The sequence below is a fragment of the Salvelinus alpinus genome, chromosome 16 (assembly GCF_045679555.1).
Source record: "Salvelinus alpinus chromosome 16, SLU_Salpinus.1, whole genome shotgun sequence".
NCBI classification, from domain to species: Eukaryota; Metazoa; Chordata; class Actinopteri; order Salmoniformes; family Salmonidae; genus Salvelinus; species Salvelinus alpinus.
In genome coordinates, this window is record NC_092101.1 from 44,159,874 (window position 1) to 44,184,573 (window position 24,700).

At 52.0% G+C, this 24,700-nt stretch overlaps 1 protein-coding gene across 4 annotated transcripts in view; it reads left to right on the top strand.

The window, feature by feature from the left end:
- Window positions 1-24,700, top strand: part of kifap3a (kinesin-associated protein 3a) — a 38,073-nt gene that overhangs the window by 10,850 nt on the left and 2,523 nt on the right. For 3 of the 4 annotated variants that reach the window (XM_071346342.1, XM_071346341.1, XM_071346343.1), the window contains 9 exons: window positions 7,222-7,330; window positions 7,488-7,600; window positions 8,062-8,227; window positions 11,935-12,060; window positions 12,619-12,717; window positions 13,897-13,982; window positions 16,531-16,720; window positions 17,140-17,233; window positions 24,567-24,700. The exon at window positions 24,567-24,700 is cut by the window's right edge and continues 2,523 nt beyond it. In XM_071346342.1, the coding sequence (XP_071202443.1) occupies window positions 7,222-7,330; window positions 7,488-7,600; window positions 8,062-8,227; window positions 11,935-12,060; window positions 12,619-12,717; window positions 13,897-13,982; window positions 16,531-16,720; window positions 17,140-17,233; window positions 24,567-24,687 (1,104 nt within the window). In that variant the 3' untranslated portion in view covers window positions 24,688-24,700. Of the gene's footprint in view, window positions 1-7,221; window positions 7,331-7,487; window positions 7,601-8,061; window positions 8,228-11,934; window positions 12,061-12,275; window positions 12,718-13,896; window positions 13,983-16,530; window positions 16,721-17,139; window positions 17,234-24,566 lie in introns of those variants that run through there. The other variant, XR_011668362.1, reaches the window with a different exon arrangement.

Consider the following 24,700-nt stretch of genomic DNA (forward strand, 5'->3'; position numbering starts at 1 on the left):
AGGGGTGGAGGGCAGTGAGGGGTTAGATAGGTAGGGGTGGAGGGCAGTGAGGGGTTAGATAGGGAGGGGTGAAGGGCAGTGAGGGGTTAGATAGGTAGGGGTGGAGGGCAGTGAGGGGTTAGATAGGTAGGGGTGGAGGGCAGTGAGGGGTTAGATAGGGAGGGGTGGAGGGCAGTGAGGGGTTAGATGTGAGGGGTTAGATTGTGAGGGGTGGAGGGCAGTGAGGGATTAGATAGGGAGGGGTGGAGGGCAGTGAGGGGTTAGATAGGGAGGGGTGGAGGGCAGTGAGGGGTTAGATAGGGAGGGGTGGAGGGCAGTGAGGGGTTAGATAGGGAGGGGTGGAGGGCAGTGAGGGGTTAGATAGGTAGGGGTGGAGGGCAGTGAGGGGTTAGATAGGTAGGGGTGGAGGGCAGTGAGGGGTTAGATAGGTAGGGGTGGAGGGCAGTGAGGGGTTAGATGTGAGGGGTGGAGGGCAGTGAGGGGTTAGATGTGAGGGGTGGAGGGCAGTGAGGGGTTAGATTGTGAGGGGTGGAGGGCAGTGAGGGATTAGATAGGGAGGGGTGGAGGGCAGTGAGGGGTTAGATAGGGAGGGGTGGAGGGCAGTGAGGGGTTAGATAGGGAGGGGTGGAGGGCAGTGAGGGGTTAGATAGGGAGGGGTGGAGGGCAGTGAGGGGTTAGATAGGGAGGGGTGGAGGGCAGTGAGGGGTTAGATAGGTAGGGGTGGAGGGCAGTGAGGGGTTAGATAGGTAGGGGTGGAGGGCAGTGAGGGGTTAGATGTGAGGGGTTAGATAGTGGGGGTGGAGGGCAGTGAGGGGTTAGATAGCGAGGGGTGGAGGGCAGTGAGGGGTTAGATAGGGAGGGGTGGAGGGCAGTGAGGGGTTAGATAGGTAGGGGTGGAGGGCAGTGAGGGGTTAGATAGGGAGGGGTGGAGGGCAGTGAGGGGTTAGATAGGGAGGGGTGGAGGGCAGTGAGGGGTTAGATAGGTAGGGGTGGAGGGCAGTGAGGGGTTAGATAGGTAGGGGTGGAGGGCAGTGAGGGGTTAGATAGGGAGGGGTGGAGGGTAGTGAGGGGTTAGATAGGTAGGGGTGGAGGGCAGTGAGGGGTTAGATAGGGAGGGGTGGAGGGCAGTGAGGGGTTAGATAGGTAGGGGTGGAGGGCAGTGAGGGGTTAGATAGGTAGGGGATGGAGGGCAGTGAGGGGTTAGATGTGAGGGGTTAGATAGTGAGGGGTGGAGGGCAGTGAGGGGTTAGATAGGTAGGGGTGGAGGGCAGTGAGGGGTTAGATAGGTAGGGGTGGAGGGCAGTGAGGGGTTAGATAGGTAGGGGTGGAGGGCAGTGAGGGGTTAGATAGGGAGGGGTGGAGGGCAGTGAGGGGTTAGATAGGGAGGGGTGGAGGGCAGTGAGGGGTTAGATAGGTAGGGGTGGAGGGCAGTGAGGGGTTAGATAGTGAGGGGTGGAGGGCAGTGAGGGGTTAGATAGTGAGGGGTGGAGGGCAGTGAGGGGTTAGATAGGTAGGGGTGGAGGGCAGTGAGGGGTTAGATAGGTAGGGGTGGAGGGCAGTGAGGGGTTAGATAGGTGAGGGGTGGAGGGCAGTGAGGGGTTAGATAGGTAGGGGTGGAGGGCAGTGAGGGGTTAGATAGGGAGGGGTGGAGGGCAGTGAGGGCTTAGATGTGAGGGGTTAGATAGGGAGGGGTGGAGGGCAGTGAGGGGTTAGATAGGGAGGGGTGGAGGGCAGTGAGGGGTTAGATAGGTAGGGGTGGAGGGCAGTGAGGGGTTAGATAGTGAGGGGTGGAGGGCAGTGAGGGGTTAGATAGTGAGGGGTGGAGGGCAGTGAGGGGTTAGATAGGGAGGGGTGGAGGGCAGTGAGGGGTTAGATAGGGAGGGGTGGAGGGCAGTGAGGGGTTAGATAGGGAGGGGTGGAGGGCAGTGAGGGGTTAGATAGGGAGGGGTGGAGGGCAGTGAGGGGTGGAGGGCAGTGAGGGGTTAGATAGGTAGGGGTGGAGGGCAGTGAGGGGTTAGATAGGGAGGGGTGGAGGGCAGTGAGGGGTTAGATAGGTAGGGGTGGAGGGCAGTGAGGGGTTAGATAGGGAGGGGTGGAGGGCAGTGAGGGGTTAGATAGGGAGGGGTGGAGGGCAGTGAGGGGTTAGATAGGGAGGGGTGGAGGGCAGTGAGGGGTTAGATTGTGAGGGGTGGAGGGCAGTGAGGGGTTAGATAGGGAGGGGTGGAGGGCAGTGAGGGGTTAGATAGGGAGGGGTGGAGGGCAGTGAGGGATTAGATAGGGAGGGGTGGAGGGCAGTGAGGGGTTAGATTGTGAGGGGTGGAGGGCAGTGAGGGGTTAGATTGTGAGGGGTGGAGGGCAGTGAGGGGTTAGATAGGGAGGGGTGGAGGGCAGTGAGGGGTTAGATAGGGAGGGGTGGAGGGCAGTGAGGGATTAGATAGGGAGGGGTGGAGGGCAGTGAGGGGTTAGATAGGGAGGGGTGGAGGGCAGTGAGGGGTTAGATAGGTAGGGGTGGAGGGCAGTGAGGGGTTAGATAGGGAGGGGTGGAGGGCAGTGAGGGGTTAGATAGGGAGGGGTGGAGGGCAGTGAGGGATTAGATAGCGAGGGGTGGAGGGCAGTGAGGGGTTAGATGTGAGGGGTTAGATTGTGAGGGGTGGAGGGCAGTGAGGGGTTAGATAGGGAGGGGTGGAGGGCAGTGAGGGGTTAGATAGGGAGGGGTGGAGGGCAGTGAGGGATTAGATAGGTAGGGGTGGAGGGCAGTGAGGGGTTAGATAGGGAGGGGTGGAGGGCAGTGAGGGATTAGATAGGTAGGGGTGGAGGGCAGTGAGGGGTTAGATAGGGAGGGGTGGAGGGCAGTGAGGGGTTAGATAGGTAGGGGTGGAGGGCAGTGAGGGGTTAGATAGTGAGGGGTGGAGGGCAGTGAGGGGTTAGATAGTGAGGGGTGGAGGGCAGTGAGGGGTTAGATAGGGAGGGGTGGAGGGCAGTGAGGGGTGGAGGGCAGTGAGGGGTTAGATAGGGAGGGGTGGAGGGCAGTGAGGGGTTAGATAGTGAGGGGTGGAGGGCAGTGAGGGGTTAGATAGGGAGGGGTGGAGGGCAGTGAGGGGTTAGATAGGTAGGGGTGGAGGGCAGTGAGGGGTTAGATAGTGAGGGGTGGAGGGCAGTGAGGGATTAGATAGGGAGGGGTGGAGGGCAGTGAGGGGTTAGATAGGTAGGGGTGGAGGGCAGTGAGGGGTTAGATAGGGAGGGGTGGAGGGCAGTGAGGGGTTAGATAGTGAGGGGTGGAGGGCAGTGAGGGGTTAGATAGGGAGGGGTGGAGGGCAGTGAGGGGTGGAGGGCAGTGAGGGGTTAGATAGGGAGGGGTGGAGGGCAGTGAGGGGTTAGATAGTGAGGGGTGGAGGGCAGTGAGGGGTTAGATAGGTAGGGGTGGAGGGCAGTGAGGGATTAGATAGTGAGGGGTGGAGGGCAGTGAGGGGTTAGATAGGGAGGGGTGGAGGGCAGTGAGGGGTTAGATAGGGAGGGGTGGAGGGCAGTGAGGGGTGGAGGGCAGTGAGGGATTAGATAGTGAGGGGTGGAGGGCAGTGAGGGGTTAGATAGGTAGGGGTGGAGGGCAGTGAGGGATTAGATAGTGAGGGGTGGAGGGCAGTGAGGGGTTAGATAGGGAGGGGTGGAGGGCAGTGAGGGGTTAGATCGGGAGGGGTGGAGGGCAGTGAGGGATTAGATCATGTAGGGGTGGAGGGCAGTGAGGGATTAGATCATGAGGGGTGGAGGGCAGTGAGGGGTTAGATAGTGGGGGTGGAGGGCAGTGAGGGGTGGAAGGCAGTGAGGGGTTAGATGGTGGAGGGCAGTGAGGGGTTAGATAGTGAGGGGTGGAGGGCAGTGAGGGGTTAGATAGTGAGGGTAGAGGGCAGTGAGGGGTTAGATTGTGGGGGTGGAGGGCAGTGAGGGGTTAGATAGGTAGGGGTGGAGGGCAGTGAGGGGTTAGATTGTAGGGGTGGAGGGCAGTGAGGGGTTAGATAGGTAGGGGTGGAGGGCAGTGAGGGATTAGATAGTGAGGGGTAGAGGGCAGTGAGGGGTTAGATAGGGAGGGGTGGAGGGCAGTGAGGGGTTAGATAGTGAGGGCAGTGAGGGATTAGATCATGAGGGGTGGAGGGCAGTGAGGGGTGGAGGGCAGTGAGGGGTTAGATAGGGAGGGGTGAAGGGCAGTGAGGGGTTAGATTGTGAGGGGTGGAGGGCAGTGAGGGGTTAGATAGGGAGGGGTGGAGGGCAGTGAGGGGTTAGATAGGGAGGGGTGAAGGGCAGTGAGGGGTTAGATAGTGTAGGGCAGTGAGGGATTAGATCAGTGAGGGGTGGAGGGCGAGGTGAGGGGGGTGGAGGGCAGTGAGGGGTTAGATAGGGAGGGGTGGAGGGCAGTGAGGGGTTAGATAGTGAGGGGTGGAGGGCAGTGAGGGATTAGATAGCGAGGGGTGGAGGGCAGTGAGGGATTAGATAGTGAGGGGTAGAGGGCAGTGAGGGGTTAGATAGTGAGGGGTAGAGGGCAGTGAGGGGTTAGATAGTGAGGGGTGGAGGGCAGTGAGGGATTAGATAGTGAGGGGTAGAGGGCAGTGAGGGGTTAGATAGGTAGGGGTGGAGGGCAGTGAGGGGTTAGATAGTGAGGGCAGTGAGGGATTAGATCATGAGGGGTGGAGGGCAGTGAGGGGTGGAAGGCAGTGAGGGGTTAGATGGAGGGGTGGAGGGCAGTGAGGGGTTAGATAGTGAGGGGTGGAGGGCAGTGAGGGGTTAGATAGTGAGGGGTAGAGGGCAGTGAGGGGTTAGATTGTGGGGGTGGAGGGCAGTGAGGGGTTAGATAGTGAGGGGTAGAGGGCAGTGAGGGGTTAGATAGGGAGGGGTGGAGGGCAGTGAGGGGTTAGATAGTGAGGGCAGTGAGGGATTAGATCATGAGGGGTGGAGGGCAGTGAGGGGTGGAGGGCAGTGAGGGGTTAGATAGGGAGGGGTGGAGGGCAGTGAGGGGTTAGATAGTGAGGGGTGGAGGGCAGTGAGGGGTTAGATAGTGAGGGGTGGAGGGCAGTGAGGGGTTAGATAGGGAGGGGTGGAGGGCAGTGAGGGATTAGATAGTGAGGGGTGGAGGGCAGTGAGGGATTAGATAGTGAGGGGTAGAGGGCAGTGAGGGATTAGATAGTGAGGGGTAGAGGGCAGTGAGGGGTTAGATAGGTAGGGGTGGAGGGCAGTGAGGGGTTAGATAGTGGGGTTGGAGGGCAGTGAGGGGTTAGATGGTGAGGGGTGGAGGGCAGTGAGGGGTTAGATAGTTAGGGCAGTGAGGGATTAGATCATGAGGGGTGGAGGGCAGTGAGGGGTGGAGGGCAGTGAGGGGTTAGATAGGTGGAGGGGGTGGTGAGGGCAGTGAGGGGTTAGATAGTGAGGGGTGGAGGGCAGTGAGGGATTAGATAGCGAGGGGTGGAGGGCAGTGAGGGATTAGATAGTGAGGGGTAGAGGGCAGTGAGGGGTTAGATAGTGAGGGGTAGAGGGCAGTGAGGGGTTAGATAGTGAGGGGTGGAGGGCAGTGAGGGATTAGATAGTGAGGGGTGGAGGGCAGTGAGGGGTTAGATAGGTAGGGGTGGAGGGCAGTGAGGGGTTAGATAGTGAGGGCAGTGAGGGATTAGATCATGAGGGGTGGAGGGCAGTGAGGGGTGGAAGGCAGTGAGGGGTTAGATGGTGGAGGGCAGTGAGGGGTAGATAGTGAGGGGTGGAGGGCAGTGAGGGGTTAGATAGTGAGGGTAGAGGGCAGTGAGGGGTTAGATTGTGGGGGTGGAGGGCAGTGAGGGGTTAGATAGTGAGGGGTAGAGGGCAGTGAGGGGTTAGATAGGGAGGGGTGGAGGGCAGTGAGGGGTTAGATAGTGAGGGCAGTGAGGGATTAGATCATGAGGGGTGGAGGGCAGTGAGGGGTGGAGGGCAGTGAGGGGTTAGATAGGGAGGGGTGGAGGGCAGTGAGGGGTTAGATAGTGAGGGGTGGAGGGCAGTGAGGGGTTAGATAGTGAGGGGTGGAGGGCAGTGAGGGGTTAGATAGGGAGGGGTGGAGGGCAGTGAGGGATTAGATAGTGAGGGGTGGAGGGCAGTGAGGGATTAGATAGTGAGGGGTAGAGGGCAGTGAGGGATTAGATAGTGAGGGGTAGAGGGCAGTGAGGGGTTAGATAGGTAGGGGTGGAGGGCAGTGAGGGGTTAGATAGTGGGGTTGGAGGGCAGTGAGGGGTTAGATGGTGAGGGGTGGAGGGCAGTGAGGGGTTAGATAGTGGGGGTGGAGGCCAGTGAGGGGTTAGATGGTGAGGGGTGGAGGGCAGTGAGGGGTTAGATAGTGGGGGTGGAGGGCAGTGAGGGGTTAGATAATGGGGGTGGAGGGCAGTGAGGGGTTAGATAGTGAGGGTGTGCTGTGTAGTATGGCGCTAGGCCTCCTCTGGCTGTGCTGTGGTAAATAAGCAGAGGCAGGTGCCAGAGAGTCTAGACGGGGCTGATTTGGGGTCCAGGGCCCCTGGTATGTGATACCCGACTCGGGGCCTGTGTGTGTGTGTGATTGCACACTGCTGACTCCTCACAGGGAGCGGGCCTGCAGTGCCCCTGCTTAAAGCCTTTCCTGTTTAATGTTAAATCAGAGAAGGAGAGCTGGGAGACGGGGAGCAGAGGGCAGGGGCTGTGGGCGACTCGCTTTTGAACCTGTGCCCGCCCAAAGTTGACCTCCAAGGCCGTTTCCTGGTGGCCACTCCCCCTCTCTCTCTCCCCCTCCCTCTCTCCATCTCTCTCCCCCTCCCTCTCTACATCTCTCTCTTGCTCTCTATTTCTCTATCTCTCTCTCCTCGTTGTCTGTTTGCTAGCCCTTTCAGGTTTCTCCTCCAGGGTCTTGACAGGCACAGACCTGATTAGACAGCAACGAGTGTACTGTACCTCTACCTTTCTGCTCACCTCAGGGAAGGGCTGCCTGTTCCCGTACTCTGCGGTTAACCCAACTTGTGTCACCATGGCGACCCACTAAATGACTGTATGGAAACTATGGAGACCAGTGTCCTCAACATGGTGATGATGTGATTCATCCACTCAGCCAATGATGTCGCCAAGCAAACATCCATACACAAACAGTAGAGAGAAAGGCTTGGGAACAGACACACCCATAACACACTGACTGACTACTGGCCAACTATATTGATTGATGATGAATTGGTATTGATGATTGATTGACAGTTGATGAAGATGCTGTTTGAGTGTGGTGAGAGCCACATGGAACCTGAGCTCATCTCCTTCTGCATCAACCTGGCAGCCAACAAGAGGAACGCACAGGTCATCTGTGAAGGTACAACACACACACACACACACACACACACACACACACACACACACACACACACACACACACACACACACACACACACACACACACACACACACACACACACACACACACACACACACACACACACACACTCCTAATGCTGTTCTCCTGTTCCTAGGTAATGGTCTGAAGATGCTGATGAAGAGGGGTCTGAAGTTAAAGGATGTTCTTATCATGAAGATGATCAGGAACTTGTCACAACATGACGGACCCACCAAGAACCTCTTCATAGTGAGTACTAAACTTACTCACACTCTTAACACTGATGAGCTTCAACATGCTTAGTATGGATATAGACGGATAAGGCTAGACAGGCTCACATGATCTGTGTTCTTATGCTAGTCACTGAATCCATAGCTACGTGTGTTCTTATGCTAGTTACTGAATCCATAGCTACGTGTGTTCTTATGCTAGTTACTGAATCCATAGCTACGTGTGTTCTTATGCTAGTTACTGAATCCATAGCTACGTGTGTTCTTATGCTAGTCACTGAATCCATAGCTACGTGTGTTCTTATGCTAGTTACTGAATCCATAGCTACGTGTGTTCTTATGCTAGTTACTGAATCCATAGCTACGTGTGTTCTTATGCTAGTTACTGAATCCATAGCTACACTATTAGAACAAACATTGTAGTGCTGAACCCTGCCCTGTGTCTCTATAGTAACCAACCCCCTTCTTGTACCTCATAAGGACTATGTGGGTGACCTAGCGGCTCAGATGGGAGCCGAGGAGAGGGAGGAGTATGTGATGGAGTGTCTGGGGACTCTGGCTAACCTCACCATCCCTGACCTTGACTGGGAACTGGTGCTGAAGGAGTACAACCTGGTGCCGTACCTCAAAGACCACCTCATTCCAGGTAGGCCTCAAAGACCACCTCAATCCAGGTAGGCCTCAAAGACTACCTCAATCCAGGTAGGCCTCAAAGACTACCTCAAACCAGGTAGGCCTCAAAGACTACCTCAAACCAGGTAGGCCTCAAAGACTGCTTCAAACCATGGAGGGAGGTGAGGCAGAGAGGGGGACAAAAGGTGGGGGGGGGAGCTGATGCTGTAACTTACAGGTGCATTCACCCTGATGAACTTGAGAAAGATGACAAGATGGTGCCAACAGACATGGTTGCCCTGTTTCTCGCCCTTAGACAACTTTGCACAAACTTTTTGTTTGTGTTATTTCTTAAATTAATTGCTCAGAATGTTTCTTGTATAATTACCTACAACCGGAAATAACTTGGGATATTAGATCAGCGGTCACTCACCAGAATTTCAACCAGAAGTTCTAATTTCCTGAATTGAATCCTTTGTTTGAACTTCTGAGGCAATTCCATTCATGCCAGGGGCTGCTCCAAGTCGCCGTCGCCGGAAAAGAGGAACAAGGAGTGGGTTCATAGTGAGACTCAGGAAGCATGCATACCATCCACCGCTTCCGAGTATATTACGCACTAACGCTCAGTCCCTGGACAATAAAGTAAACAAGCTTAGGGTGAGGATCTCCTTCCAGAGAGACATCAGGAACTGTTACATACTCTGTTTTACGGAATCATGGCTCTCTCCGGATATGCTGTCCTCGTCCATTCAGCCAGCGGGGTTTTCCATATATCGCGCGGACAGGAAGAAAGAACTCTCAGAGAAAAAGAAAGGTAGAGGTGTATGTTTCATGATTAGATACTCATGGTGTGATTGTGGTAGCGTACAGGAACTCCAGTTCCTTTGTTCTCCCGATCTGGAATATCTCACCATCAAATGCCGGGCCGCATTACCTCCTGAGAGAATTCTCTTCGTCACGGCCGTATATGTCCACCCCCAAGCCGACTCCGCGACAGCTCTCAAGGAACTACACTGGACTTTGTGCAAACTGGGAACCGCATATCCTGAGGCTGCATTTATTGTAGTTGGAGACTTGAATAAAGGAAATCTGAGGAAAATATCAACACATCTGTGCTGCTCGATCGCTCTTGAACATTGTTACTGTAATGTCTACAATGCCCTCCCCAGTCCTCCCTTCGGCAAATCAGATCACGCCTCCATTTTGCTATAGGCAGATACTTAAAAAGAAAATACCCGTAGTAAGGACTGGTTAATATTGGTCTGACCAATCAGAATCTATGCTTCAAGACTGTTTGATCACGCAGACTGGGAATAGTATTAACGTATACACTGACTCAGTGACTGAGTTCATCAGGAAGTACATAGAGGATGTTGTTCTTACTGTGATGATTAGAACTTATCCAAACCAAAAAACGTGGATAAATGGCAGCATTCGCTCAAAACTGAAAAGCGCTAACCACCCCATTAAACCACGCCAAGATGACTGGGAACACCAACGGGTACAAACAGACCAGCTATGCCCTCCGTAAGGCAATCAAAGAGGCAAAACGACAGTACAGGGACAAAGTGTAGTCACAATTCAACGGCTCAAACGCAAGACGTTTGAGGCAGAGACAATCACGAATAATAAGGGGAAAGCCAGCCACGTTTTGGACTACAGCTCAGCCTTCAACACCATAATGCCCTCCAAGCTCATCACTAAGCTCAGAGCCCTGGGTCTAAACCCCTCCATGTGCAACTGGGTCCTAGACTTCCTGACGGGCCAACCCCAGGTGATGAAGGTAGGTAACAGCACATCCGCCACGCTGTTCTTCAACACGGTGGCCCCACAAAAGTGCGTGCTCAGCCCCCTCCTGTACTCCCTACGTGGCCCTACGTCTCCAACTCAACAGTGATAGGCCTGATTTGCCAACAACAATGAGACAGCCTACAGGGAGGTGAGGGCCCTGGTGGAGTGGTGCCAGGATAATAACCTCTCCCTCAACGTCAACAAATGAAGGAGATGATCTTGGACTTTAGGAGACTGCAGAGAGAGCCCGCCCCCATCCACGTGGAGAGCCCGCCCCCATCCACGTGGAGAGCCCGCCCCCATCCATGTTGAGAGCCCGCCCCCATCCATGTGGAGAGCCCGCCCCCATCCATGTGGAGAGCCCGCCCCCATCCATGTTGAGAGCCCGCCCCCATCCAGGTGGAGTGCCCGCCCCCATCCACGTGGAGAGCCCGCCCCCATCCATGTTGAGAGCCCGCCCCCATCCATGTTGAGAGCCCGCCCCCATCCATGTTGAGAGCCCGCCCCCATCCATGTTGAGAGCCCGCCCCCATCCATGTGGAGTGCCCGCCCCCATCCACGTTGAGAGCCCGCCCCCATCCACGTTGAGAGCCCGCCCCCATCCATGTTGAGAGCCCGCCCCCATCCATGTTGAGAGCCCGCCCCCATTCTTGTGGAGAGCCCGCCCCCATCCATGTGGAGAGCCCGCCCCCATCCATGTGGAGAGCCCGCCCCCATCCATGTGGAGAGCCCGCCCCCATCCATGTGGAGAGCCCGCCCCCATCCACGTGGAGAGCCCGCCCCCATCCACGTGGAGAGCCCGCCCCCATCCACGTGGAGAGCCCGCCCCCATCCACGTGGAGAGCCCGCCCCCATCCACGTGGAGAGCCCGCCCCCATCCACGTGGAGAGCCCGCCCCCATCCACGTGGAGAGCCCGCCCCCATCCATGTTGAGAGCCCGCCCCCATCCATGTTGAGAGCCCGCCCCCATCCACGTGGAGAGGGGCCGCAGTGGAGAGGGTGAAAAGCTTCAAGTTCCTCTGCGTACACATCACTCCCCTCATCAATCTACACACAATAATCCATAATGACTAAGCAAAAACAGGTTTTTAGAAATTTTTGCAAATGTATTAGAAATGTTAAAAAACGTATCACATTTACATTATTATTCAGACCCTTTACTCAGTACTTTGTTGAAGCACCTTTGGCAGCGATTACAGCACCGAGTCTTCTTGGGTATGACGCTACAAGCTTGGCACACCTGTATTTGGGGAGTTTCTCCCATTCTTCTCTACAGATCCTCTCAAGCTCTGTCAGGTTAGATGGGGAGCGTTTCTGCACAGCAATTTTCAGGTCTCTCCAGAAATGTTCGATCAGGTACAGGTTGGGGCTCTGGCTGGGCCACTCAAGGACATTCAGAGACTTGTCCCAAAGCCAGTGCTGCGTTGTCTTGGCTTCGCCCCCAGGCTGAGGTACTGAGCGCTGTGGAGCAAGTTTTCATCAAGGATCTCTCTGTACTCTGCTCCGTTCATCTTTCCCTCCATCCTGACTAGTCTCCCATCCCTGCCGCTGAAAAACATCCCCACAGCATGATGCTGTGTTCCGGACTCTGACATTGCTCGTTCTGATATTTCTTCATTTCTTGATTTTTTTTTGGTGTGTATTGTTAGATTTTACTACACTGTTGGAGCTAGAAACATAAGCATTTAGCTACACCTGCGATAACATCTGCAAAATATGTGTATGCGACCAATAAAATTTGATTTTATTGGTCGCTTTCTCTCACACCCCCCCCCAACCTCTCTAACCGATAACCTTCAACAACACTCTCTGTGTCAGTGACTGGTCCTACATCATGGGATGATGTTAGAGAGCACACACACTGGGGCCTGTTACCTTTGACCTTAGTGACCTCTCCCTTCTCAGCTTTGATCTCTTTGAACCCTGACCTCTTCCCCCACCCGCCACCAGGCTCGGCAGAGGATGACCTTATCCTAGAGGTGGTGATCATGATAGGGACGGTATCCATGGACGACTCCTGTGCTGCCACAATGGCCAAGTCTGGCATCATCCCTGCTCTCATCGAGCTGCTCAACGGTAGGTAGGAGTTAGGACCCATGCTCGGTTCCACTATCTAGAGGGTTAATGTTAAGATAGCGCAGAATGGCGGTTATTCCAGTCAAATACTACATTCTTCAGGGGAGCTCTGTGTCCTGACCTCCATATGTCTGTGTGTCAACCAAACAGGAGGACGATCAGATTGTCTATGTGTTGTTTCACCTCTCTCTCTGTCTGTCTCTCTCTCCATATAGCCCAACAGGAGGACGATCAGATTGTCTATGTGTTGTTTCACCTCTCTCTCTGTCTGTCTCTCTCTCCATATAGCCCAACAGGAGGACGATCAGATTGTCTATGTGTTGTTTCACCTCTGTCTGTCTGTCTGTCTGTCTGTCTGTCTGTCTGTCTGTCTGTCTGTCTGTCTGTCTGTCTGTCTGTCTGTCTGTCTGTCTGTCTGTCTGTCTGTCTGTCTGTCTGTCTCTCTCTCCATATAGCCCAACAGGAGGACGATCAGATTGTCTATGTGTTGTTTCACCTCTGTCTGTCTGTCTGTCTGTCTGTCTGTCTGTCTGTCTGTCTGTCTCTCTCTCCCTATAGCCCAACAGGAGGATGATGAGTTTGTGTGTCAGATCGTCTATGTGTTCTACCAGATGGTGTTTCACCAGGCCACCAGGGACGTCATCATCAAGGACACACGTATCCTTTCTCTTCCCACAATACAATTCATCTCAGAACTACAGCCCAAAGGATCCCTCAATGTCCTACTCCGAAATCACTTAAAACTTCACCCCATATTTACCTCACTCTGTACTGTATTATGTGTTACCGTGGTAACCAACAGTACCACCCTATACCATGTCTCTGCTTCTTTCAATGTGAGTTTCCGTCGCAATAAAAATCACCCTATCAATGACCTCAGTGCTCCACACAGTGTAATGCTGTACAGCTGGAATCAGAGGCGGTGTACGTAAAATTACAAATGGCTTGCGGTAATATTTTCTACATGTTTTTCTTTCTGTGGAGAATATTACAGAGGGCTCTCTACCAAGTGGTCTGCCTTGGGAGAGGCTTTCTGCTTTACAATATCTCTCTCATCACAGGAAATGTAAGAGTTGTTCATTTGGCCACAGGGCAACTGTTTCCTTTCAAGAAATGAAAGAGAAAAAGCAGAGTCTTTCCTTGCTACGTTTCTTTCTGTCACTGTGATCTTGATTAAACAGACATCGTTGAATGACGTGTCTGAGGAGAAAGAACAGCAAAATGATAGGGTAAAGGGCTAGAAATGTAGAGACAGTATCCCTCTCTCCCTCCCTCTGTTGTCCTCTACTGGACACTCTCTCTCTCTCTCTCTCTCTCTCTCTCTCTCTCTCTCTCTCTCTCTCTCTCTCTCCCTTCCTCTGTTATCCTCTACTAGACTCCCTCTCTCTCTCTCTCTCTCTCTCTCCCTTCCTCTGTTGTCCTCTACTGGACTCTCTCTCCCCCCCTCTCTTCCTCTGTTGTCCTCTACTGGACTCTCTCTCCCCCCCTCCCTTCCTCTGTTGTCCTCTACTGGACTCCCTCTCTCTCACCCTCTCTCCCTTCCTCTGTTGTCCTCTACTGGACTCCCTCTCTCCCTTCCTCTGTTGTCCTCTACTGGACTCCCTCTTTCCCTTCCTCTGTTGTCCTCTACTGGACTCCCTCTCTCCCTCCCTCTCTTCCTCTGTTGTCCTCTACTGGACTCTATCTCTCCCTTCCTCTGTTGTCCTCTACTGGACTCTCTCTCTCCCTTCCTATGTTGTCCTCTACTGGACTCTCTCTCTCCCTTCCTCTGTTGTCCTCTACTGGACTCTCTCTCTCCCTTCTTCTGTTGTCCTTTACTGGACTCCCTGTCTCCAGAGGCTCCTGCCTACCTCATTGACCTGATGCATGACAAGAACGCTGAGATACGGAAAGTCTGTAACAACACACTGGACATCATCGCTGTGAGTATCTGTCTCTCTGTCTCTGTCTCTGTGTTTGTCTGTCTGTCACCTCTCTAGGCATAATGCCTCATCCCCAAGTTACCCTATATCATGAATGGTTAATCAGGAATCAGGAATCAATTCCTGCTTTTCTGTAATTCTTCTTCCCATTCATTTCTAAATGAAACTGACCTAGGCTTATACCTGAGCCAAAATCCTGGTTTTCCTGATCCATCCCTACTTAATGTAGGTAGGCACAGAGGAAATGGTACTGTTCAGATTGCCTGGACTGGGAAACTAAATTCCTGGGTCAGATTTTGATTGACAGGTGTGTTTTAAGTCCCAGTCATAGTGTGATCTGTCACAGACCTGAGATCAGTGTAATTAGCAGTAGACTACAGCCAGCCGGGTTGTGGGCTGTGGAAGGTAGTGGGGGGAGAGGAAGTGTTTCATTGAAATTATCAGTGAGAACTATTAAGCTGTGAACCACATGAAAGACCAGGACAGGCTCTGGAGAATGTCAGAGCAGAACAGGGAAGGTGAGAGAGAAAGCAGACCCTGCCTTGGAGAGACACACACACACACACACACACACACACACACACACACACACACACACACACACACACACACACACACACACACACACACACACACACACACACACACACACACACACACACACACACACACAGTCATTAGTCTTCAGAGCTGCAGGCTACCTTAGCAGCACACGCCATTACTGTGTGTTCTTGATTCGTTCCTCTTTGATCACACACACACACCCCTCAGAGAGAGAGAGAAACTTACGTATAGATGGTTCTTCTAGGTCAGACAGAAATGTAATTCATGGGGATATTCTTAGATTCAGATTTTCTCTAAGGAGGAACATTGGAAATGCTCTGAACATTGTTTTATATCCGCTGACTCCTTTACTCTTAGACATGATGAGCTCAGCTTTCTGGTTATGATGGATTAGGCTTCATATCAAGCCCTTACTACAGACGAATAGTCCTGGGGAAATCAGCAGTGTAGTCATTAATCCACTTTAGCCATGTCATAAGTCTGCACTTTGACTAAAAGTGTCACTGCCACTTTGGGCCCTGCGATGCGACAATGGGTCCGTTTGAGGCCTGGGCCTCGAATGGCTGTCAGCGGGCTCTGCTCTGGGTCTAGATGATTAATCTCCAGGGCCTGAGCGCATGAAGCACAGCAGCTCAAAGAAGGCCTTTATCTCCCACATGGCCCCCGCAGAAAAAGGAAAACAGAATCTGTGGATGTCCTCAACCTTCCTCAGCCAAGCTACACACACACACACACACACACACACACACACACACACACACACACACACACACACACACACACACACACACACACACACACACACACACACACACACACACACACACACACACACACACACACACACACACACACACACACACACACACACACACAGCCCCATCGCAGCACCATCCATCGCACCACACCACATTTTTATTAATAACAGCATCATAAGGGTGCTGGCACACAGAGCAGTGCATTGTGGGATACTCTAGTAGTCTGTGGGGGATCTGACAATCCCTGGATGGAACAATATAGCAGTCAGTGTTCGGGCCCATTCCTCAGCCCTCCCTGATGTCCTGCCAGCCACTCTCCTACAGCTAATTACACTGCTAGTTTAGTTTCCCCATCCCTCCCCGATGTCCTGCCAGCCACTCTCCTACAGCTAATTACACTGCTAGTTTAGTTTCCCCAGCCCTCCCTGATGTCCTGCCAGCCACTCTCCTACAGCTAATTACACTGCTAGTTTAGTTTCCCCAGCCCTCCCTGATGTCCTGCCAGCCACTCTCCTACAGCTAATTACACTGCTAGTTTAGTTTCCCCAGCCCTCCCTGATGTCCTGCCAGCCACTCTCCTACAGCTAATTACACTGCTAGTTTAGTTTCCCCAGCCCTGCCTGATGTCCTGCCAGCCACTCTGCTACAGCTAATTACACTGCTAGTTTAGTTTCCCCAGCCCTCCCTGATGTCCTGCCAGCCACTCTCCTACAGCTAATTACACTGCTAGTTTAGTTTCCCCAGCCCTCCCTGATGTCCTGCCAGCCACTCTCCTACAGCTAATTACACTGCTAGTTTAGTTTCCCCAGCCCTGCCTGATGTCCTGCCAGCCACTCTCCTACAGCTAATTACACTGCTAGTTTAGTTTGGAGGCCTCACTCTCCTAAAGCTAACCCATCCTAACGTCTCTCTCTCTCTCGCTCTCTCTCTGTCTCGCTCTCTCTCTGTCTCTTCTCTCTCTGTCTCCGTCTGTCTTTCTCGCTCTGTCGCTCTCTCTCTCTTGCTGTCTCTCTCTCGCTGTCTCGCACTCTCTCTGTCTCGCACTCTCTGTGTTTGTCTCGCTCGCTGTCTCGCTCGCTCTCTCTCACTCTCTGTCTTTGTGTCTCTCTCTCTTTCTCTCTCTCTCCGTCTTTGTGTCTCTCTCTCTTTCTCTCTCTCTCCGTCTTTGTCTCTATTTGTCTTTCTCTCTCTCTATGTCTCTCTCTGTCTGTCTCTGTCTATTGTAGGAGTATGATAAGGAGTGTGAGAGAAAGATCCAGAGTGAGAAGTTCCGCTGGCACAACTCCCAGTGGTTAGAGATGGTGGAGAGCAGAGCCATGGGAGACGACGGAGAACCTTTCATGTTTGGAGACGACGGAGAACCATTCATGCTCAACGGAGACATTCTGGAGAGACCCGACCTCTTCTACACCGCAGGTATACATGGAGGGAGGGAGGGGAGGGAGACATTCTGGAGAGACCCGACCTCTTCTACACCGCAGGTATACATGGAGGGAGGGAGGGGAGGGAGACATTCTGGAGAGACCCGACCTCTTCTACACCGCAGGTATACATGGAGGGAGGGAGGGTAGGGAGGCAGACATTCTGGAGAGACTGACTTTTTCTACAGCACAAGTATACAGGGAGGGAGAGAGGGAGACAGGCAGAGACATTCTGGAGAGACTGACCTTTTCTACAGCGCAGGGACAGGGCGAGGAGGAGGGAAAGAGAGGGAGGGGGGAGAAAGAGAGGGGGATGTGGTATGGATGAAGTGAGAGAGAGAGAGCGAGATGAGGAGAAGAGAAGTACAGTAATGAACTTGTCTCTAACTTTGAGGTGTATGTCTCTCCCCCCAGATGGAATCATCCCAGCAGACGGTACCATCAGCCCAGAGTTCTTCACAGACTACCAGAACGGAGACATTGGCCAGGCTGGAGGCTTTCCCGGCAGGTGAGCGCATAGGAGGGCAGGGGGTGGACTGGACTTCTATCCCCAATATGTAGCGAGGGAGCAGGCTTTAACAGGCCTAATATGTAGCGAGGGAGCAGGCTTTAACAGGCCTAATATGTAGACAGGGAGCAGGATTTAACAGGCCTAATATGTAGACAGGGAGCAGGATTTAACAGGCCTAATATGTAGACAGGGAGCAGGCTTTAACAGGCCTAATATGTAGACAGAGAGCAGGCTTTAACAGGCCTAATATGTAGACAGAGAGCAGGCTTTAACAGGCCTAATATGTAGACAGGGAGCAGGCTTTAACAGGCCTAATATGTAGACAGAGAGCAGGCTTTAACAGGCCTAATATGTAGACAGGGAGCAGGCTTTAACAGGCCTAATATGTAGAGAGGGAGCAGGCTCTAACAGGCCTAATATGTAGACAGGGAGCAGGCTCTAACAGGCCTAATATGTAGCGAGGGAGCAGGCTTTAACAGGCCTAATATGTAGACAGAGAGCAGGCTTTAACAGGCCTAATATGTAGACAGGGAGCAGGCTCTAACAGGCCTAATATGTAGACAGGGAGCAGGCTTTAACAGGCCTAATATGTAGACAGGGAGCAGGCTTTAACAGGCCTAATATGTAGACAGGGAGCAGGCTTTAACAGGCCTAATATGTAGACAGAGAGCAGACTCTAACAGGCCTAATATGTAGACAGGGAGCAGGCTCTAACAGGCCTAATATGTAGACAGGGAGCAGGCTCTAACAGGCCTAATATGTAGACAGAGAGCAGGCTCTAACAGGCCTAATATGTAGACAGAGAGCAGGCTTTAACAGGTCTAATATGTAGACAGAGTGCAGGCTCTAACAGGCCTAATATGTAGACAGGGAGCAGGCTCTAACAGGCCTAATATGTAGACAGGGAGCAGGCTCTAACAGGCCTAATATGTAGACAGGGAGCAGGCTCTAACAGGCCTAATATGTAGACAGAGAGCAGGCTCTAACAGGCCTAATATGTAGACAGGGAGCAGGCTTTAACAGGCCTAATATGTAGACAGAGAGCAGGCTCTAACAGGCCTAATATGTAGATGGGGAGGAGACTTTAACAGGCCTAATATGTAGACAGAGAGCAGGCTCTAACAGGCCTAAATATGTAGTGTTGAACACATTTTTAGTTCCTCTACTTCATATGCTGTTAAAATGATGAATAGTTGTGGAAATGGAGAGTTTATTGAGAGTAATTTGTCTTATTTATTATCGAACATCTCCTTGCGTGCGATAAAGCTCGTGTTGAAGGTTTTTTCCTGTGCAAGTATGTTTGTGTTGGCTGCTGTTGAGAGGCTTGCTGGGGAGAGTAGATAGAATGCCACAGTTATTTCAGACTTTAGATGGAGGGAGGGAGGGAGGGAGGGAGGGAGGGAGGGAGGGAGGGAGGGAGGGAGGGAGGGAGGAACAGAAAGCAAAGCGAGAGCTACGGAAAGGAACAGAGCGAGCGCATACAAGGCTTTTTTCTCAGCTCTTTGTAACTGATACCTTTTAAATATACTGAGCGAGCTGGGGGAATTGGCGTCTGTGAGAGTGTTTTAATTTGGCCAGTGTACTCCAGAGTGATCCAGGTTAACACAATAACCAAAGCCAGCTCCAGCGCTTATTTTAAACTAGGTGTGAAACATGGTGTGAATGGGGTCTTTTAAATCATTTTAATACAATCACTGTTATTTGTATAAATATGATAACAAGCTATTTAATATGAACTGTATAAAATGTCTCTTGTCCCGGGTCGTTGAGAGAGAGTGGCCCAATCCTCTGAAAATGAAAATAAGTCCCAGCAGCCTCAACGGGCCGAGCGCCGCAGGCTGAACGAGGGCGCCGTTCGTGTCACCGCGTGGAAAGAGAAGTGTCTGGGTTTCACTATAGGTGCACAACAGCGTGTGATTGGAGAGTTTCTGACCCCCTCGACACGCAGACGGGCGAATCAATGAGTGCTTTGAGAGGCTGTCAGTGAGTGACAGCAAGGAGAGTGAGACAGAGAAAGAGGGAGGGAGGAGGAGCTGATTATTTAGCCCTTGAGCAGTGGGTAGCTGTAACCTGAAGAGTGACAGCCTGGGGAGAGATCAAAGCATTGTGGGGTGAGAGCGAGGGCCGGAGAGAGGTGAGGCTGGAGGAGACAGACGTATGTATGGGCTTGGAGGGAGCAGAGGGTCATGGGAGCAGAGGAAAAGGCCTGATTCTCTTCCTGTGCACTACGGCTCCGCCCCCTGTAGAATGTGTCCCCAATGCCTCACCCCTACACCCTCATCCCGGCTGGGTCCTGCAGGGCCAGGCTGGGAACACTAGGGCCCTTTGTCTGCGAACACAACCCTCCCTCTTAAAATGTCACAACACACGCGCCTGGAATGAGGTGAGAGACGAGCTGATTTATGTCTCACATCACTGAATGAGGAAGTGCGTGAGGGAGTTGTTGATCAACTGGTCCTCTTTATTGTAATGTGGTCATTTGAACCTTTCCTCCACAACCCTACCACCAGAACCAGAATCCAGGCGCTGACCTGAGGTCCAGCTGTGTCTCTGTCTCTCTTTCTCCTCGGCCCAGGGTGTAGTCAGACAGGCAGGACAGCTATCCAGGCAGCCTGTGAGGCAGGCAGGCCAGCTATCGAGGCAGCCTGTGAGGTAGGCAGGCCAGCTATCGAGGCAGCCTGTGAGGTAGGCTGGCCATCTATCCAGGCAGCCTGTGAGGCAGGCAGGCTAGCTATCGAGGCAGCCTGTGAGGTAGGCAGGCCAGCTATCCAGGCAGCCTGTGAGGGAGGCAGGCCAGCTATCCAGGCAGCCTGTGAGGTAGGCAGGCTAGCTATCGAGGCAGCCTGTGAGGTAGGCAGGCCAGCTATCCAGGCAGCCTGTGAGGTAGGCAGGCCAGCTATCCAGGCAGCCTGTGAGGCAGGCAGGCCAGCTATCGAGGTAGCCTGTGAGGTAGGCAGGCCAGCTATCCAGGCAGCCTGTGAGGTAGGCAGGCCAGCTATCCAGGCAGCCTGTGAGGCAGGCAGGCCAGCTATCGAGGTAGCCTGTGAGGCAGGCAGGCCAGCTATCGAGGTAGCCTGTGAGGTAGGCAGGCCAGCTATCGAGGTAGCCTGTGAGGCAGGCAGGCCAGCTATCGAGGTAGCCTGTGAGGTAGGCAGGCCAGCTATCGAGGCAGCCTGTGAGGCAGACAGGCCAGCTATCGAGGCAGCCTGTGAGGCAGACAGGCCAGCTATCGAGGTAGCCTGTGAGGCAGACAGGCCAGCTATCGAGGTAGCCTGTGAGGCAGCCTGTGTTACTCAGAGCTCCAGTGTTTCTCCAGGCTCTTTTAGCTTCTCAAATCCCCCCTGACAGCCGTAGCGTGCGGAAAGGAAAAATACATATTTCTGCCCAGTGAAGGAGGGAGGGATGGGGCATGGGGAAGAGGAGGTGCAGGGTGCGTAACTGATCGCTGGAAGTGATTTGGGTTAAAAACAACACGTAATTATGGCCGCTCGCAGGGGCAAAGCAAACAGCTCGTATTTTAGAGAGCTAGAGGATGTCCGGCCCGGTCGGCCAGCGACTGACTGCGTATAGACCAAGAGAGAGGGGGAACAAGCAGGGTGGAGGGGAAGAGAAGGGACATGCTGTCGTTTGTCGAGGGGTTAACTCACTCTGTCTAGTTAACTAACTCACACCCAGTCTGAGGTAACGAGACGGTCGTGTTGACCGACCACACAGCTGAACATTCAGACCAGCTGGTCAGAGAAGAGAGACGACCGACCGTGAAATCGGACAGCTTTTCCTCCTTTGTATCCACACCCCCATGGTAACTGATTTGTACAGTTGTATCCACACCCCCATGGTAACTGATTTGTACAGTTGTATCCACACCCCCATGGTAACTGATTTGTACAGTTGTATCCACACCCCCGTGGTAACTGATTTGTACAGTTGTATCCACACCCCCATGGTAACTGATTTGTACAGTTGTATCCACACCCCCGTGGAAACTGATTTGTACAGTTGTATCCACACCCCCGTGGAAACTGATTTATACAGTTGTATCCACACCCCCATGGTAACTGATTTATACAGTTGTATCCACACCCCCATGGTAACTGATTTATACAGTTGTATCCACACCCCCATGGTAACTGATTTGTACAGTTGTATCCACACCCCCATGGTAACTGATTTGTACAGTTGTATCCACACCCCCGTGGTAACTGATTTATACAGTTGTATCCACACCCCCATGGTAACTGATTTATACAGTTGTATCCACACCCCCATGGTAACTGATTTATACAGTTGTATCCACACCCCCGTGGTAACTGATTTATACAGTTGTATCCACACCCCCGTGGTAACTGATTTATACAGTTGTATCCACACCCCCATGGTAACTGATTTGTACAGTTGTATCCACACCCCCATGGTAACTGATTTGTACAGTTGTAGCTACACCCCCATGGTAACTGATTTGTATAGTTGTATCCACACCCCCATGGTAACTGATTTATACAGTTGTATCCACACCCCCATGGTAACTGATTTGTACTGTTGTATCCACACCCCCATGGTAACTGATTTGTACAGTTGTATCCACACCCCCATGGTAACTGATTTATACAGTTGTATCCACACCCCCGTGGTAACTGATTTATACAGTTGTATCCACACCCCCATGGTAACTGATTTGTACAGTTGTATCCACACCCCCGTGGTAACTGATTTGTACAGTTGTATCCACACCCCCGTGGTAACTGATTTATACAGTTGTATCCACACCCCCATGGTAACTGATTTGTACAGTTGTATCCACACCCCCATGGTAACTGATTTGTACAGTTGTATCCACACCCCCATGGTAACTGATTTGTACAGTTGTATCCACACCCCCGTGGTAACTGATTTGTACAGTTGTATCCACACCCCCATGGTAACTGATTTGTACAGTTGTATCCACACCCCCGTGGAAACTGATTTGTACAGTTGTATCTACACCCCCGTGGAAACTGATTTATACAGTTGTATCCACACCCCCATGGTAACTGATTTATACAGTTGTATCCACACCCCCATGGTAACTGATTTATACAGTTGTATCCACACCCCCATGGTAACTGATTTGTACAGTTGTATCCACACCCCCATGGTAACTGATTTGTACAGTTGTATCCACACCCCCATGGTAACTGATTTATACAGTTGTATCCACACCCCCATGGTAACTGATTTATACAGTTGTATCCACACCCCCATGGTAACTGATTTATACAGTTGTATCCACACCCCCGTGGTAACTGATTTATACAGTTGTATCCACACCCCCGTGGTAACTGATTTATACAGTTGTATCCACACCCCCATGGTAACTGATTTGTACAGTTGTATCCACACCCCCATGGTAACTGATTTGTACAGTTTTAGCTACACCCCCATGGTAACTGATTTGTATAGTTGTATCCACACCCCCATGGTAACTGATTTATACAGTTGTATCCACACCCCCATGGTAACTGATTTGTACTGTTGTATCCACACCCCCATGGTAACTGATTTGTACAGTTGTATCCACACCCCCATGGTAACTGATTTATACAGTTGTATCCACACCCCCGTGGTAACTGATTTATACAGTTGTATCCACACCCCCATGGTAACTGATTTGTACAGTTGTATCCACACCCCCGTGGTAACTGATTTGTACAGTTGTATCCACACCCCCGTGGTAACTGATTTATACAGTTGTATCCACACCCCCATGGTAACTGATTTGTACAGTTGTATCCACACCCCCATCGTAACTGATTTGTACAGTTGTATCCACACCCCCGTGGTAACTGATTTATACAGTTGTATCCACACCCCCATGGTAACTGATTTGTACAGTTGTATCCACACCCCCGTGGTAACTGATTTGTACAGTTGTATCCACACCTCCGTGGTAACTGATTTGTACAGTTTTATCCACACCCCCGTGGTAACTGATTTATACAGTTGTATCCACACCCCCATGGTAACTGATTTATACAGTTGTATCCACACCCCCATGGTAACTGATTTATACAGTTGTATCCACACCCCCATGGTAACTGATTTATACAGTTGTATCCACACCCCCATGGTAACTGATTTATACAGTTGTATCCACACCCCCGTGGTAACTGATTCATACAGTTGTATCCACACCCCCATGGTAACTGATTTATACAGTTGTATCCACACCCCCATGGTAACTGATTTATACAGTTGTATCCACACCCCCGTGGTAACTGATTTATACAGTTGTATCCACACCCCCGTGGTAACTGATTTGTACAGTTGTATCCACACCCCCATGGTAACTGATTTGTACAGTTGTATCCACACCCCCATGGTAACTGATTTGTACAGTTGTATCCACACCCCCATGGTAACTGATTTGTACAGTTGTATCCACACCCCCATGGTAACTGATTTATACAGTTGTATCCACACCCCCGTGGTAACTGATTTGTACAGTTGTAGCTACACCCCCATGGTAACTGATTTGTACAGTTGTATCCACACCCCCATGGTAACTGATTTGTACAGTTGTATCCACACCCCCATGGTAACTGATTTATACAGTTGTATCCACACCCCCATGGTAACTGATTTATACAGTTGTATCCACACCCCCATGGTAACTGATTTATACAGTTGTATCCACACCCCCATGGTAACTGATTTATACAGTTGTATCCACACCCCCATGGTAACTGATTTATACAGTTGTATCCACACCCCCATGGTAACTGATTTGTACAGTTGTATCCACACCCCCATGGTAACTGATTTGTACAGTTGTATCCACACCCCCATGGTAACTGATTTGTACAGTTGTATCCACACCCCCATGGTAACTGATTTGTACAGTTGTATCCACACCCCCGTGGTAACTGATTTGTACAGTTGTAGCTACAGCCCCTTTATCATTCCCCAAACAGGCCGGGGTTGCTGGGCGGGTGGAGGGAACGCAGGTTAGAGTGTCTGGCTGTTGGCCTCCTCTGTAATGGAACTGTGTTTTGACATTTAACTGTTTTATGTAGTTGGCTGCAGCTAGATGTGCCCTGTCACAGAGCTCCATTGTTATGGCAGAACATGTATTAGGTGAGATATATATTGCATGAAGTTTTATAATGAGCTTATATTTTACCTTCCATTATACTATGACCCCTTCTCTTCTTCCATGTGTTCTGGTTGTGTTGCTGAATGGTTCACTGTCTCAGAGCGCCACCTTGTGGTATCTAAACCCATCTCACATCATGTTGACTCCTGTCTGTGGGGCTGACACATACAGTAGGTGTGTGTGTTTATGTCCCTGCAGTATGAATATGGATATGTTTGGGCAGTCGACGGTGACCCCTGGACAGCGACCCGCCACGGTCTACGGCATCCGGCCAGACGAGCAGTTCTTCTACAGCCACGCTGGTGCAGCTTCCAGATGAACCAGGTTAACTT